Source organism: Terrapene carolina, unplaced genomic scaffold (assembly GCF_002925995.2).
Source record: "Terrapene carolina triunguis isolate 2854851 unplaced genomic scaffold, T_m_triunguis-2.0 Scaffold112, whole genome shotgun sequence".
NCBI classification, from domain to species: domain Eukaryota; kingdom Metazoa; phylum Chordata; order Testudines; family Emydidae; genus Terrapene; species Terrapene triunguis.
Window position 1 is genome coordinate 1,356,610 of NW_020664463.1, and position 15,912 is coordinate 1,372,521.

At 40.3% G+C, this 15,912-nt stretch overlaps 1 protein-coding gene across 1 annotated transcript in view; it reads right to left on the reverse strand.

Annotated features, from left to right (window-relative positions):
* Positions 1–15,912, reverse strand: part of EPS8 (epidermal growth factor receptor pathway substrate 8) — a 203,782-nt gene that overhangs the window by 61,161 nt on the left and 126,709 nt on the right. The window contains exons 4-6 of the mRNA XM_026652262.1: positions 4,436–4,503; positions 1,826–1,987; positions 1,466–1,615 (exon numbers count right to left, since the gene is read on the reverse strand). Of these exons, the coding sequence (XP_026508047.1) occupies positions 1,466–1,615; positions 1,826–1,987; positions 4,436–4,503 (380 nt within the window). The remainder of the gene's footprint in view (positions 1–1,465; positions 1,616–1,825; positions 1,988–4,435; positions 4,504–15,912) is intronic.

Below are 15,912 nucleotides of genomic sequence, written 5' to 3' on the forward strand. Positions count from 1 at the left end.
CCAGAGGACAAAGAAAGTTGGCCCACAGGATTGTGGAATACTTTTTGCAGACTCCCCGAGTACAAGTCCAGCGGGGCTTGAGTCAGGCTCATACCTGCCACCCTACCAGGATCCCGGGACCCTGGATCCGAGCCCTGGGTTATCATGATGTGTGTAGGTGAAAGCGGGGTTAGGCTTGATCCTGAATTTGAACCTGGGCTTACACTGCAGTGTAGACATACCAGTAGGGATTGCAATAAAAAGATTAGGAAAAAATGAGATGGGCAGGGAACATCCTTCAGTATGAACTTCACTACTAACTGAAAACTGAATGTATATAATCTCAGAGCTTGTCTGCACTACAGAGCCTTTGCCGGCTTAGCTATGCTGGCAGAGTCCCCCTAGTGGAGTTGCAGCAAAAACCAACAGAAGTAGATCTGTCAGCATGCCACTGGTCACACAATTAACCCCAGTCATCTTCACATCACTATCGCTGGAACCATTCCAAATGTTTATTTGAAGAAACTCTACCATGTGATTAGTGTTATTTTTTTTTTTTAAAGGATACAATAGGGTGACTAAAACTACTATGAAATAAAATTAAAAACTTACATGAAATTACTTATCAGAATTTGAAGAAGCAGTACAAATTATATTACTGCACATGCCGAAATTGAGATGTACAATCCTAGAAATAAAGTCAAGTACTTTTAACAATTTTCTTTACTCTAAAATATTGCTGGCTTATCTTAACTGGAAGCAAACAAGATCTCTCTTCCTCTTGGTTTTGACCATCTTACCTAGTAATATTCCCCCCTCTCCCGCTCTAGTTTTCTAATAGAGCATAAGCCAATATTAGTCTATTTGCTTGCTTCCAAGCCTCTGATCAATATAAATGACGCCAGCATCTTCTGATGACTAGAAGTCTGCCTCAGCACAAATAATTTGATGTCCTGCATGGGGGGAGAGAATACACGTGCGCAGAAGAGATTTAACTGCTCAATGAGAAAGGAATAGATGGAAAGGAAAAATGCAGTAAGAACAGATAACATTTCTCATCAGCTTCTACGAATTTGTAATTAACTCTCTTGAGCTATTTTACACCATCTTCTTAAGAAACAGTACCAGTGAATATTACTAACATATACACACAAACCTCAGTGATCTGCGAGCCTAATTTAATAGCTAAGCCTTGAACCTTACCCTCCCAAAATGCTCTCTCTAGGAAAGATTTATATGGGTGTGCATTCTACTAAGGTTTCACATATCTGAGATATCATTACCCTTAATGAATATACTATAGTATATTTATCATCATACTAAGAAAACTTAGTATCATCAATATATTGATGATACAAGTACAACTGACAGAAGAAAAGAACAAAGTACATTTTGTGAGGCGGTATCATTGATTTTCCTCCTCACTGTCAATTCACAAAATTACAAAATTCAAGCGATCTGCAATGGGTCTGTATTATTGCTTTACCTTAACCTCATCGCATTGGAAAAGATGAAGATCTGGCTTGTTTTGGGCTGGTTCTTTGCAAACTAGTGCAAGAATAGAATCATAATTGCACGTGTTCATCACAGCTTGGCAATGTTGAATTGTGCTCAAAGGAAAATTCTCCAGTTCATTCTGCAGGGGGGCGGGAAAAAAAATCTTACATTTCTGGTTACCAAAAATTCAGAGTCTTGATCTCTGAAATGCTGCTGCAATTTCATCCAAACAATGAAAATAATAAAGCGGTAATTAAAATAATATAAAAAAACCCTTCAGACACTCTTTTTCCCGCTGATTCCCTTCTTCTTCCTTTCTGAAAATAAGAATGCCATTTACAGACCCTACCTTTGATTCTAAGTCCACCAGACTGACAGCTTTGTCATCCACTTGAAGAATCATATCTTGAGTCCACACTTTGCCCTTGGCATCCAGCAATTTCAGCTTTCTTATTCCATCATCCACTGTTATCATAGCCTCTTTCCGGTCCAAAACAAAAGTGGTCAAGTGCTGATGATCGATACATGCGTAAAAAAATGCACACACATTAAAACTCATTTTCCAAAACCAAATGTCTGTAGTATTTAAACTGTAGGGAAACAGGATGACAAGCCATGCATTTAAAAAAAGAGTGCCTTTATACATGACACATCCCATTGATAAGCTACAATTTTTTATTCTATAATGTCACTTAAAGAAATCAACTGACTACTATAACCTACAATTTATTATCCTCTATCATTCTGTTAGTAGTTAAACTAGTAGTAAAAATTTTTTGACATTTTTCAGGCATCACAATCAGGATTTAAAAAAAAAAAAAAATACTCTCAGAACATTAATTTACCATGCATGACAAGTAGCACCCTGGCACCTCTGGAAAGTGAAACAGGCAGCAGCACAACAGGAAACTGACCTGTACTCTGTTAATTTGCCCCAACCCTGACCGGGAAGGTCCTCATATTTCTGTTAAAGCTGACAACTAGCATACTAATAGCAATGATATGTTGTTCATTTGTTTCTCATAGAGACACTTTCTAGATAGATGGGCCACTCATTTCATATAGACTAGAAAATAAATATTTTATGGTATCATTTTGTTCACTACCAGCCTGGCATGTATTTTATTTTTAACCAGTGGCCTGTGAATGAAATATTATCTCACTGCCATTGTTCTGGATCCATCCAATTTCCTTGCAGTTATGATTTTGCTACATTTCTTTTCTAACATGTCAACAATGCATCAAATACACAGAATGGTATACCGATTAACTGTGTAACCAGGACAGTGGATATGGCAGCTGCATAAGACCAAATAATATTAACACAGAAATGAAAGGGAATTTAAACAACTCAAAAGGCAAAATAAAATTTAGTAAAGAGATTATACTGATTGTTCACATGGCAACGCTTGCATTCCAAATACATGCAGTAATCTTTATGCCAATAGAGTACCAATACCTAACTTTAATTTCTAAAGTAGCCAAAACCATAGAGTCAAAAGCAACATAAGTATTTCTTTGCAAGCAGATTGTGAAGGCGATCTGAGCAATAGAATGTAAGATGATGCTGAGAACCATCAAACATGTAACAACTTATACAGGTTCTGAATTTAAAGCTGAACAATGAGGAACTGTGAATTTATGGCATTGGCAGGACCTAATTTAGTCCCACAACAGTGCTGCTTGGTTACACAACAGAATGTCTACTGTCGTATCAGAATAAGGCTGTAATATGATGTCTTATATTTTAAATTGTCTTATATGACAAAGGATCACAAAGTGCTCACAATATGTGAGCATCCAGGATTTGCTTCCATAGGTGCCGACTCCGTGGGTGCTCCAGTCTCGGAGCACCCACGGGGAAAAATTAGTGGGTGCTCTGCACCCACTGACAGCCAAGCTCCCCTCCACTCCCGCCCCACCTGAGCGCGTTGCGTCCCTGCTCCTCCGCCTACCTCCCAGAGTTTCCCGCCCGGCCGCCACCAAACATCTGTTTGGCAGCATTAGGACGCTCCGGGAGGGATGGGGAGGAGCGGGAATGTGGCTCGGTCAGGGGTGGAGGCAGGGAAGAGGTGGAGCTGGAGTGGGAATAGGGGCAGGGAGGGGGCAAAGTTGGGGCGGGGATTTTGGGGAAGGGGTTGGAAGAGGTGGGGAGGGAGGGGCATTGAAGGAGTGGAGTGGGGGTGGGGTAGAGGGGCGGTCGAGCACCCACAGGAAAGCGGGGAAGTCGGCGCCTATGCTTGCTCCCCTGCAGAATTTAAATGGATTTACTCCTGGGGTAGAACACGACATCAATATACAGTAATTCTGCTCAGCAGTTTAGGACAGGAAGCAAGAGATAAACTCTGCATTGGAAAGTAGGGAGAATTTGGTAGGCAGAACGTAATTAACCATAACAGAATGTAGCTAGCCCGGAGGACCCCTGCTGTTGTGAATACCAGTCTGAGCTCTCATGATGATGATGATGATGATATTTTATCAAAGCCTCCATTTTCCATATCCTCCAACATGGAGCTTCAGTGACACAGAGCATCTCAACACTGTGCCTGAGGACTAGAAGGCAACAAGCTCAAGGAGAAAAGCAAATCACCTATTGAATTATCAACATCACTTCCTGAGGCACCTAGATTTTGCATAGACACATCCCCTCCCCCTGCCAAATAGTAACTGCAGGCAATCCTGCTTTGCTCATAAAAACTGACACAATTGTAGCCCATTGTGGTCTAGCTGCAGGATCTAAGACATAATCAAATGTATATTATACTAAAAGTGACATTTGCCTGGCAAAACATTTTAGATGATGTATATGTCTTCAAATCTATGTACACTGCTTGGGGGGAAACAAATCATTGCATATTATGTAGAACTGTACTAGGAAGAGTAAACTAGACCTTGCATTTTACCCTAAAAATTGTGTCCAGGCATTTGCTATTTTTCCAATTGGAAATCTCAGTCTTACCTCCACATGATACTGTGAAGTTTCGGATATGCTGCTGGCACTGTCCCGTGCATAACTCTTTCTTTGCTCTAAAAAATAATAATGAAGAGAGTAATTATTCACCTGCTTCCATGTTGTGCTGAAGCTTATATCTTTTAAAAGTGTCTCAGATACCCCACAATATTTTTATACAAATGCAGAAAAAGAAAAGCTGTTACTTATCATACTCAAAAGGAAAAGCCTTCACCTCATTGTAGCCCTGAGCACAATATATATCCACATGAACAATACCATGAAAAAAGCCAGTAGGAGGCAAACAAAAAGCTAGACTCAACACAACATTTCAGAATACAGCAGGTTATTGGCATTTTAAGTATTGTTTGAAAATATGGTATTGTAACCTTTGAATATTAAATCTTTGACTTCCCACTTATGTAGCTAGCAAAACTGGCTTGGGGCTTTTCGTATATGCATTAATGTACTCTGAAACCAAGTGTGCCTTGTTATATATTACTACTCTATAGCTAAAAAGCCCCAATAATTAGCAGAAAAAAGTCCTAATCAATATCTTAAATATCAGGACTGACTATTTTAGAAATTATTTTAAAAACACACAAATCTGATTTGCCTTTCTTTCTTTCTTCCCAAATATTCAAAATAAATGAATGACTGGTGTAGAAATAGGCTGAGAAAGGACAAATGCAGAAGATGCAGTACAGAACTGCCACACTGAATTACTCTAAAAGAAACATCTTATATTCTTCTGACTGTTATATAACGCTGCAAAATCAGAAATATCATGTTGGGTCTATTTTATGCCAGTGGGGAAAAAATAATACATATGACAATGTCATAATCAGTGAAAAAAGCATCTCATCTTAATTTAATACAAAAATATTCTTAATGTAATATTTGGACCTTTACTCATAATCACTGAAGGGCCTAATATTTCTTTCCTTTCTCGGGCAAAGTCCCAAGTGACGTTAATAGGAGACCTGACAGGATAAGGTTTTCAGGATTTAGTTTTCGGTATTTTTGTTTTTTTAAATAATCAATTTTTCTGCCTTAAGATGAGATAAATGAGCATTTTGATGAACTGGGTTTCAAGCTGAGAAAAACTGATATGTACAGCGTATATCAATTCCACCATAGAGACAACTTGTGCATTTGTGAAAAATGAAGTGTGCTATTGTGTTAATAGTCTCCGAGAGCTAACTACATCAAAGCACTACTTCAACTACTAAAAATGAAGCCAGGTTTGGGTTGAATAGTTATTTAAGACCTTAGGGTCTATAAATTATATAGATCTTTTGGGAGGGCTTACAGCAGAAAAGAATGATACCCATTGAGGTCTTAGACCAATGTAAAACAAAGGGCCTTCCCAAACCGTGTTTCTTTACATGGGTATTTCAAGTCAGGTAGAGTGTGGGTTTAATAACTCAGGACGCTTATGTTGCAAGAAGTGAAGTACCCTCAACTCCCATGATTTCAGTGGTTTATTGCTTAGCAGGTGATAGTTAGCAGGAGGTACAGGCCCATAGTTTCATCGTGTCTGCGCATCTCATAGAAGGCAGTAGTTACAGAGAACTCTTGGTAGCTTGCTGTCATTCTTCCCAGAAGGCCAGTGTTGCTTACTGAAATAGAGCCACCCAAGGGCAATTAACTTACAACAGTTATTCAGTTTGCTTTAGTGAGATTAGTCTGCAGTATAATCAACCAAATACCAGACTACTGTGGATTACCAGAAAATGCATTTAGGATGGTGCACAAGGGCATACTCTAAAAAAAAATCCCCATCATCTGCTCTAATTTAATTACTTAGAAACACCAAAACAAACGTCCTTGGCATTTAATGCTTTAATTTAACTGTTACTAATATTTTTGCTTTTGCAGCATATTACTTATTTTCAGACGTGTTAAAAAAAAACGCAAACACACACCCCACAAAACACTCAATAAACCACTTCTATTTCATTTGCTACCTTTCTTTTTTTGTTTGGACGATGATCTGAAGAAGTAAAGTCCATCTGTTCCTAACAAAACAAGGGAATTAAAAAAGCAATGTCTGATTTAACCCAATAGCTATAATTATTTCCATCCCAAAGATGACAGGGCAACATCTTAACTTACTAGCTGTAAAGGAATAATTGGATGTCGTGCAACAGGAAAGAGGACATGTAGAAAAACCACTGCACGTTCTGATTTACTGAAAGCTTGACCCGCTGGGCTTTTTCAAACAGAAGGTTAAATAGATTAACGTTTTTGCTTTCACCAAATTAAACCGGGACAAGGAATTTTACATCTGCTTTAAAGTTTGTAAAATTAAAACAATATTAATTAAAAAATATTAAAATATACACCTCTATTATACTTATACAATAAAGAAACTCTGGCTTGCATGGTGGTTACACTGCATTTCATTTAAGGTCATAACAGGCCAACATGCAACTCTTCCAAAAGGTGGCCTATGATCTTTAGTGTGCACAACTGCTAAACACCTTAGCCTTAGTGCAGGGGTGGGCAAACTTTTTGGCACGAGGGCCACATCTGGGTATGGAAATTGTATGACGGGCCATGAATGCTCGTGAAATGGGGGTTGGGATGTGGGAGGGAGTGAGGGCTCCAGCTGGGGGTGTGGCCAGAAATGAGGAGTTCAGGGTGCAGGAGGGGGCTCCGGGCTGGGGCAGGGGGTTGGGGTGTGTGGGGAGGGTGGGGGCTCCAGCTGGGGATGCGGGCTCTGGGGTGGGGCTGGGGATGACGTGTTTGGGGTGCAGGAGGGTGCTCTGTGCTGGGACCGAGGGGTTCAGAGGACAGGAGGAGGATCAGGGCTGGGGGTTGGGGCGCAGGAGTGGGTCAGGGGTGTAGGCTCCGGGCGGTGCTTAAATCAAGCAGCTCCCGGAAGCAGCGACATGTCCCCCCCTCTGGCTCCTACACGGAGGTGTGTCCAGGCGGCTCTGTGCACTGCCCCATCTGCAGGTGCCGCCCCTGCAGCTCCCATTGGCCGTGGTTACCGGCCAATAGGAGCTGCAGGGGTGGCACTTGGGGCGGGGGCAACATGTGGAGCCCCCTGGCTGCCCCTACGCGTAGGAGCCGGAACGGGGACATTCCTCTGCTTCTGGGAGTCATGTGGAGCCACAGCACATGTGGAGCGGGGCAAGCCCCGGACCCTGCTCCCCAGCAGGAGCTCAAGGGCCAGATTAAAACGTCTGAAGGGTCAGATGTGGCCCCCGGGTGGTAGTTTGCCCACCCCTGGCTTAGTGCAAAGATAGCACCTCCAAAAGCACTGTATGGCAGCAGCAACAAACATGTCCCCATCCAACAGAACAGCACAGCACTTTCGGTAGACAAGATGCACGTGAAACGTTTTCAGCCCCAGGAAGATAATACTTTTACACTGTTTTTATATATATAAGGTAATTAACAATTGGTGTGGGCACACACTTTACTCGGAACAGAACCAAAAAAAACCTGTTTATAAAAATCAGAGAATTGTGAGCAGAGCTCACAAATATCTATATTCATCACTCACTATCATTTACTATCATTACAGATACAGGAGCGTTTCCTCACAATTTTTTAGATATCTACATGTGTGTGATGTTTGGCAGCATCCAACAGTAATCTCTATCTCAATTACGAGGGGCACTCTGCAGAAAATATTTGGGAGGCCAGTCACCCAGCAGAGCCTACCTCACAGATGATTTTGTATGGCACTAGATAATGGATATAATAAACATTCCAGAAGCAAAAGTAGAAAGCTTGAAGTTCTATTACAAGGAGAAATTAAGAATTCTATTGGAGAAGTGCTCTTATAGTATTTTCCATCATGCATTATATAATCCCAATTTGCTCAAATCTGTCTGGCAAAATCAGATAGATTCTACCAGATCCCAAAGATTTACGTAACACTTATTCTCTCAATTATGGTTAAAAACATTAGCAGAAACAATCACTGCACTGAGACTTCTCAACCTTTAGAGAAAATATCTGCCAGAAAATATATTGTACACTTAGAGCTGTTCCAAAATTTGGCTTCTAATACATATACATCCCAATTTCAGCCTAAATACTGGTATTCATTTCTGGCAGAATAATTTTTTCAAATACCCATTTAAAGCTCAATGGTTAGGAAGCTTCACTCCCTTCCCTGACATGGCCAACTCAGCTGCTTATTATCCAGTCTTCCTCAGAGCCAGTTCCCAGGGACTGCCCAGGATGGGTTGACTGAAGGAAAAGCTATAAAGGAGGCTCATGAGCAGACAGAGTCTCCATTCTTGACATAGACATTAGCGTCCAGAATTAACCATTTCCTGAGGTTTTCCTTTTTTGGTAACTTCAGTAGGAAAAAGTCAATTTCAGTCTATGCTCTCCTAGGGCTTTGCTTGCATTTTATGGTTCTTCCTGCAAAACCCTTTAATCCCTGACCCTAGTTTGCATTTCCCTTCAAAAAGGGCTACACAAACAGCTTTATATTCTGGATTGGAGCTAATGTGCCCTATATGGTCTGGCTTCCAGCATAAATTAGCGTGAGTCAGCAGAATAGCTCCGCCTCTCCTTGCAGGGACCTTAAGTCTGAGAACCTGTCACAAGACTCCACTCCTTTGGTACTTGTCCTTCTGAGTTCCAGGTTATACCCTTCCACTATTATCAGACTTTTCCACACAGGGAACATTCTCTTTTGTACTTCCCTCATAGGGCAATTACTCTCATGCCCTTTTTTCTGGGCATCAGAGGTCCCTCCTGCTCCAAAACTACGAAATTCTCTATGAAGGAAATTAAAAAAATTAATAAATAGTTTAGGGTTGATCAAAATATTTTGTTTCAATAACAGTCTTGTTATGATGTCAACTTTTTATGTTGTATTATGTTATATAAAAAGTCATTTCAAAACAAAAAACTAAAATGTCTCATTCCAAAAATGTCAAAGTAGGATGTCCCAACATTGCTGGAAATTCCCCCTCCCGATTTTCTTTTTTAAACAAAATATCCAGTGAAATTCACAATATATTTTGATTTCAAGAGAACTGCAGATTTTGACAGCATATTCCTCCAATCAGATCCTTTTAGGAATTTGATTTCAAAAACAGGCTCTTATTTTTGAAAATGTTGGCCCAAATCTTCCCTTAACCAAGATCAAGATGATAAATAACGTAGAGGGTTTGTCCCATTAAAAAACAACAATAACAACAACAAAAAAACCCACCTTTCATTTGCGAGTGTTAGGAATTAATTTTTCATGGTTTTTCCTATAGTAACCTCCAGACTGGATTACTGCATCATCCTCCTCACAAAGCTACTCTTGAGGCCAGTATAACTGTATGCCTGTCTGTAAGATGTATGAATTTTCTGCTATTTGATTAATACATCCCTTTTCTCCTTTTTCATTAACTTATATCTACCATAAATTTCCTGGCTTTCAAATTCAATGTTTGAATATTTCCTTAAGTGATTCTTTTTTAATTAAATACATATTTAACACAGTAAAAATTATTTATAAAACACCCAAACTGATTCTGCTAGGGATGGACTAGCAGCTTGGTACAAAACAATTTTCTATTGATGGCATATATCACATTGGTAGATGTGCAGGTGAACGAGCCCCTGATGGTGTGGCTGATGTGGTTAGGTCCTATGATGGTGTCCTTTGAATAGATATGTGGACAGAGTGGACAATGGGGTTTGTTGCACGGATAGGTTCCTGGGTTAGTGTTTTTGTTGTGTGTAGTTGCTGGTGAGTATTTGCTTCAGGTTGGTGGGCTGTCTGTAAGCGAGGACTGGTCTGTCTCCCAAGGTCTGTGAGAGAAAGGGATCGTCTTTCAGGATAGGTTGTACATCTTTGATCATGTGCTGGAGAGGTTTTAGTTGAGGACTAGTGGCGTTCTGTTACTTTCTTTGTTGGGCCTGTCCTGTAGTAGGTGACTTCTGGGTACCCTTCTGGCTCTGTCAATCTGTTTCTTCACTTCAGCAAGTGGGTATTGTAGTTTTAAGAACACTTGATAGAGATCCTGTAGGTATTTGTCTCTGTCTGAGGGATTGGAGCAAATGCAGTTGTATCTTAGAACTTGGCTGTAGACAACGGATCGCATGATGTGGTCTGGATGAAAACTGGAGGCATGTAGGCAAGTATAGAGGTCAGTAGGTTTTCGGTATAGGGTGGTTATGTGACCATCACTTATTTGCACTGTAGTGTCCGGGAAGTGGATCTCTTGTGTGGACTGGTCCAGGCTGAGGTTGATGCCACAAGGACTTCTCATTGTTTTTACTTATTGCTCTATCCACTTTTCTACTTCTAATTTGGCTTGGTCCTAAAACCACTTCCAGATATTTGATTAAATGTTACATAAAACTCAGTAGAGCCTTAAATTAAAATTTATTTTGTTTCTATGAATACACTTTTGGAAACTCTTACAGCAGCTCCAAAAGATTGACACTGACATTTCTTAGGCTCAGGCCACACTGTTTTTCTGTCTAAGACTAAATACTTACGATTCTCTGATGTGCTACTGGAATGAAATCCAAATGTGGAAATTAAAGTATCTAATTAATATTCACTAGTATCATTTTGACAGCCATACAGCAACACTGAAGTGTTTGCCATTTGCCTGCCTATTGCAAGTTATTTCAATAAGAATATTTCTCATGGTGACTCTTGAGAATGAACTATGGAAGTTGTTGATTTAATGAAAGTTAACACTTTTCCCTTTATGCTTTCACTCTCCATTGTAATCATCTTGTTTCCCAGGTCCAGCTCATCAGTTCCCTCCACGCATGAAGAGAGTTATTAAGGCTCCACAACGGGCACAGCCAGATAGAATTAATACAAGTGTCAAAACCATTGAGTTTATTCTATTTAATCAGATAGTCTCTCTCTTCAAACCACGTTCACATCCAAAATACTAAACTTGTAGAAATGTAGTTTAGCACCAGTACCACAGGTAATTTAAACAGTTGAAATGCCTAAAACAATAGCTACCGACAATAATTTTTTGATGATGGTAAGAAAAAGAAACACAGGTTTAAGTCAATCTATTAATTATGCTCCACAGCTGAAGAAGTGTAATCAAAAGAATTATAACAGCATAGATCTAAAAATCAAATCACATGGTAAGGTAAAGTCTTTGTACCACTTTACTCATAGTGTGCGCTCTCTGACTGGCTAGGAGATTCACTATTCTAATCTAGACCGGTGCTTATACTACATTTGTCACCATAGTATCTGAGTGCCTAGCTGAATCCCTGTCGGCTACTATCTTCTCAAATACACATAAGAACACTGATTAAGATGGGATTGTAATTCTTCCTCTGATGTGGACGTGTTTACAGTTATCTGTGCCTTTGGAAACTCCATTAGTGTTGTCAGCTCTCTGGAATGTATTGTGATTTTTGCCTCTGCTGCAGACAATCTTGTGATGATAGGAAAAAGTATAGCCTTCATATCATTTTGGGGAAGCAAACAAGAAAGAGGGAGGGACTCCCCTTCGCTCTGGCCTGGAACCCAGTGGAAGGTACATTCAATTGCAAGCCCAAAGACTCAGAGTTCTAGCCCCAGCTCACTTACTGACTGCTGTTAATATTTTTGTGCCCTTCACAACTTACTATGAACCAAAGTTTCATACTTTAGGGGGTAGCTATCACTCATGAGTTTCACGGGTAAGACAAGCCAGAGCTTGAACAAGGTCCCTTCAGGAGGTGCTATGGACAGAACCCAGGACTCTAATGTAACAGTCAAGTCTCAACCACTTTGCCAAACAGTCTTTCAGAAGGAACATGACAAATTAGGTGCTTGTGCCACCCACACTAACAGTGTGGCTCTGTGTCACCCTCTAGTGGCTAGACGACATATGATGTCTATGATTCTTCTATTACTTTCATACTAAGACACATCATGTTCTTTAGCTCAAGTGGTAAAGGCTCAGGTTTTTACATATAGAGGTCTCAGGCTCCATTCCAACAAATGAGCCAAACAGGAGTGATGTTATATTTAACTATGCTTTCTGTAACCATAAGGAAACATTCAGCTCACAGAGCCGGAAACAGAAATCAAGAATCCCGATGTCTAGTGTTCCACTGCTTAGGAATACTTATTCAATCCCAGGGTAATCTATGTATGGTGCATATGTGTTTCTCCCCATATGGGCTGGTGCACAGAAAGAATAAAAGCATTGTCCCCCACCCTTCACTTATTTCACAGTTTCATAGAGTACAAGGCTAGAAGGAACCTTTGGATCAGTCTGACCTCCTGTTTACCACAGGCCATCAAATTTCATCCAGATACCCCTATATTATGCCCAAAGACTTTAGTTAGGTCAAAATATTTCAGTTCTCAGGAAACTGCGTGCCACAGGTAGAGAACAGGAGAGACCAAGATACCACCAATGTCCGAGGCCCCTGCAATGGCAGGGAATTGAAAGGTGAGATATGCCCAGATGTACACGTGCACTGGGGGGCGGGGAGGGGAGGACTATTTTCACTGATGGGGCTATGCTATCTGTGCTGCAGCCATGGAGATAGGCCTGGTGGCAATCAAAACAGGGTTGCGACAACTGTGCACTGCTGGGACTGCACGTGCATGTAGACACACACCAGGAGAGTTATAGGCATGCTAGACAGACCACACAATGGTTAGCGAGCCAAATTTCTCTCAGGTAGGCAGTGCTGAAAGGACTAGACAGATTCAAAATGGTTTCTGCCCTTTTGGATAAGGGACAGGGCCAAAAGGATTATGCTGATTGGGCCTTTTTGTATCAATTATGGTTTGAGAGAGAGAGAGAGACAGACAGACACACACACAATTTAACAAATATAAATATAAATATTAAGCCTTTTATCATATCTGTAGCATGCCTAGCTCTATGGATCCCTTGACCTGGTTGTGACTTCTTGGAGCTGGTAATTATACAGTGTACATTTTAAAAGCCTTCCAGACTTTGCTTTGCATTAAGTACTGAAAAATATGAAAACTCACAAGCAATTTAATCCCTACCATCTAAGCATCAGCACAATTATAATTACTGTTCTTTAAATATAAAAACACATGGTTTATTGAAGTGTCCTGAAGAAGCTAGAAATTTTAGACTCCAAAAGGAAGTATGTTTCATTATTAGGCACATTGCTGAAAGATATGATCAAACAATTTATCGTGCACCATCAACTCAGTTTTGCAAAAGAATGTCATTGTTTTATCATCACTCACTGGCAAAAAGCCCAGTGCATCATCACTATTGGCTCCAAACTGAAGCCACAGAGCTCTTGTGACAACCAGAAGCAGTTCCATAGGAGACAGATGGAGAAGCTAACTTTAAAACAATAGATAAGAATAGGATTTCAACAGAAAAGATTAAGAGTTTAAAGTTCATTTCAGAAGCAAACGTCAGGAATTTTAAAAATGCGTAGGGCATTTTTTCTATGAGTTACCTGACAGCTCTCATCTCGAAGGAGAAAATATATCCTAAGGCAACTCTCAAGAGAACTGGATGGTCCAGGCAGGAAAGGAGTTGAAAATGAAGAGGTCACTGACACAGAAAAGGCCAAGACAGTAGTAATCAAAAGTTCTTACCATTTGATTGCCATATAAAAATGAGTGATAGCGTACAAGTGTTCACATCACAAATACCATCTAAACTCACTTCACAATTGGAACAATTGTTAATAGTCTCAGATGAAAGAAAGAAAAGACTAAATAGTCATGGAGACTGAACTACCCTACAGAGGTGGCCACGTTTATGGGTATATCTTCACTACACAGTTAATCTGGGCTCTTACCCAAGCGTTAGCCCCACCTCACCCATGCCCACTATCCACACTGCAAAACCTTTGACACAGTTTGGAGGTAATTTTAAGCTCAGGCTAGTTTAACAGGCTTGGAATATAGGTCAGGTTTAACTCTGGCTGGTACTTGCCACTTTGCAATGAGGATGCAGACAAACCCCTCCCCTCCCCCCAAAAGTACTGATAGTCCTCCAATGCCTTTCCCACAGTTCCCCCTTGAAAACAGACAAGTTCTCCTTCAATTGACACAACTGACTGGGAAAGAATCCTTGAGTGTCTCAGCACAAAGAACCATGGGCTATGCTCCCAGACACATACAGGCAAGAGCAGAACCATTGAGGACACAGTAACATGGGCAGGGTTTTGCTGTAGGGATGCTCACACCTGGGCTAAGCTAAGACTCATGTGCCAATCACTCAGGCTAACTATGCAGAGAAGACAGTCCTCATATCAAGATTGAGCCAAGTTGGTAAGATAGTGTGAAGAAGCTTCCACTGCCATGCTGGGCCCAATATGTAGTCAATGGGAGGAAATTAATTCAGTGAAATTTATGCCAGTTACACTTAAAAATATGTCAAATGCCTTAGATAAAGAGAGATCCCCTCAGTATTTTGTACATGTAAGGAATACTGAAAATGCTAAATATCAGGCCCTCCTAAGAAATATTGTAAATACTGAGATAATGGTATCAAAGGTAACTGTCAATTTTCTCAGAATGACCACTGTAGAGAAACAACTTTTAGGTATTAACATTAGACACATATCTATCTAGGTACTTCAGGGCTGACATTTTCAATGCATGAAAGTTTGAGCACCGTCCTCTCAACAAATTTTAAGAAGGCGAGCACACAATCTCACTGGCTCTCAATGAGATTTAGGCTCCTAAATCACTTCTGAAAATAGGACATTGGCACGTTTGAAAATTTTGCCCTCCTAGATGATAAAGCTTAAGCAACAGATATATTGCTACTGAGCATGTTCAGGAGAATCCAAAACAATTTTTTAGCCTCTCCCTTTATGACATAAAAACAGGTCAGTGAGTGCAAAGGGCTGTGGCTGTTTCTTACAAGGGGACGAGCCAGGAACAAAGGCTGATGCTGAAACATTGAAACAAAAAGAGTAAAAATTTTCCCCATCGTCCCCCTGCTAAAAATTCCTTAACATTAAGAAAGGGAGAATGTTGTAGAGACAGTGTTTTATAACCTTCTTCATTTGAGGACCCCTAAAAATCTCAAATGGAAGTGAGGACTCTTTTCGAAATTAAACACAGTCTGGGGACTTCCGGAGTCCATGGACCACAGGTTGAAAACCACTGTTGTAGAGACATGCTGGAGGCAGTTAGATGGTACTACAGTTACTAAAAATATTAAAAATATAATAAAATAAACTACATTGCTTTTAAGAGAGATTTCAGACGCATTTTTAAATACAGGCATTACTACCATTTTTTCTCCAATTTACACATATTTGGTGGAACTGACTGACAGTCCTAGAGCCAGAACATATAAAGCATAGGCAGTTAACAGAGCAAACTTTTCTCTCAAGGTCCTGCTGGAGAGTTGAATCTTCATATCCATTCCACCCCTGGCAACTGCAATTGTAGTATTGTGATGTTTCTAATACTGCTGAAAATGAACTGAGATCACCAACTCATTTTACACAGGTCACCAAATAGCAATTATATGATAACTGTCAATTAATACTAATCTGGGCTGGATTCTAAGGTATTT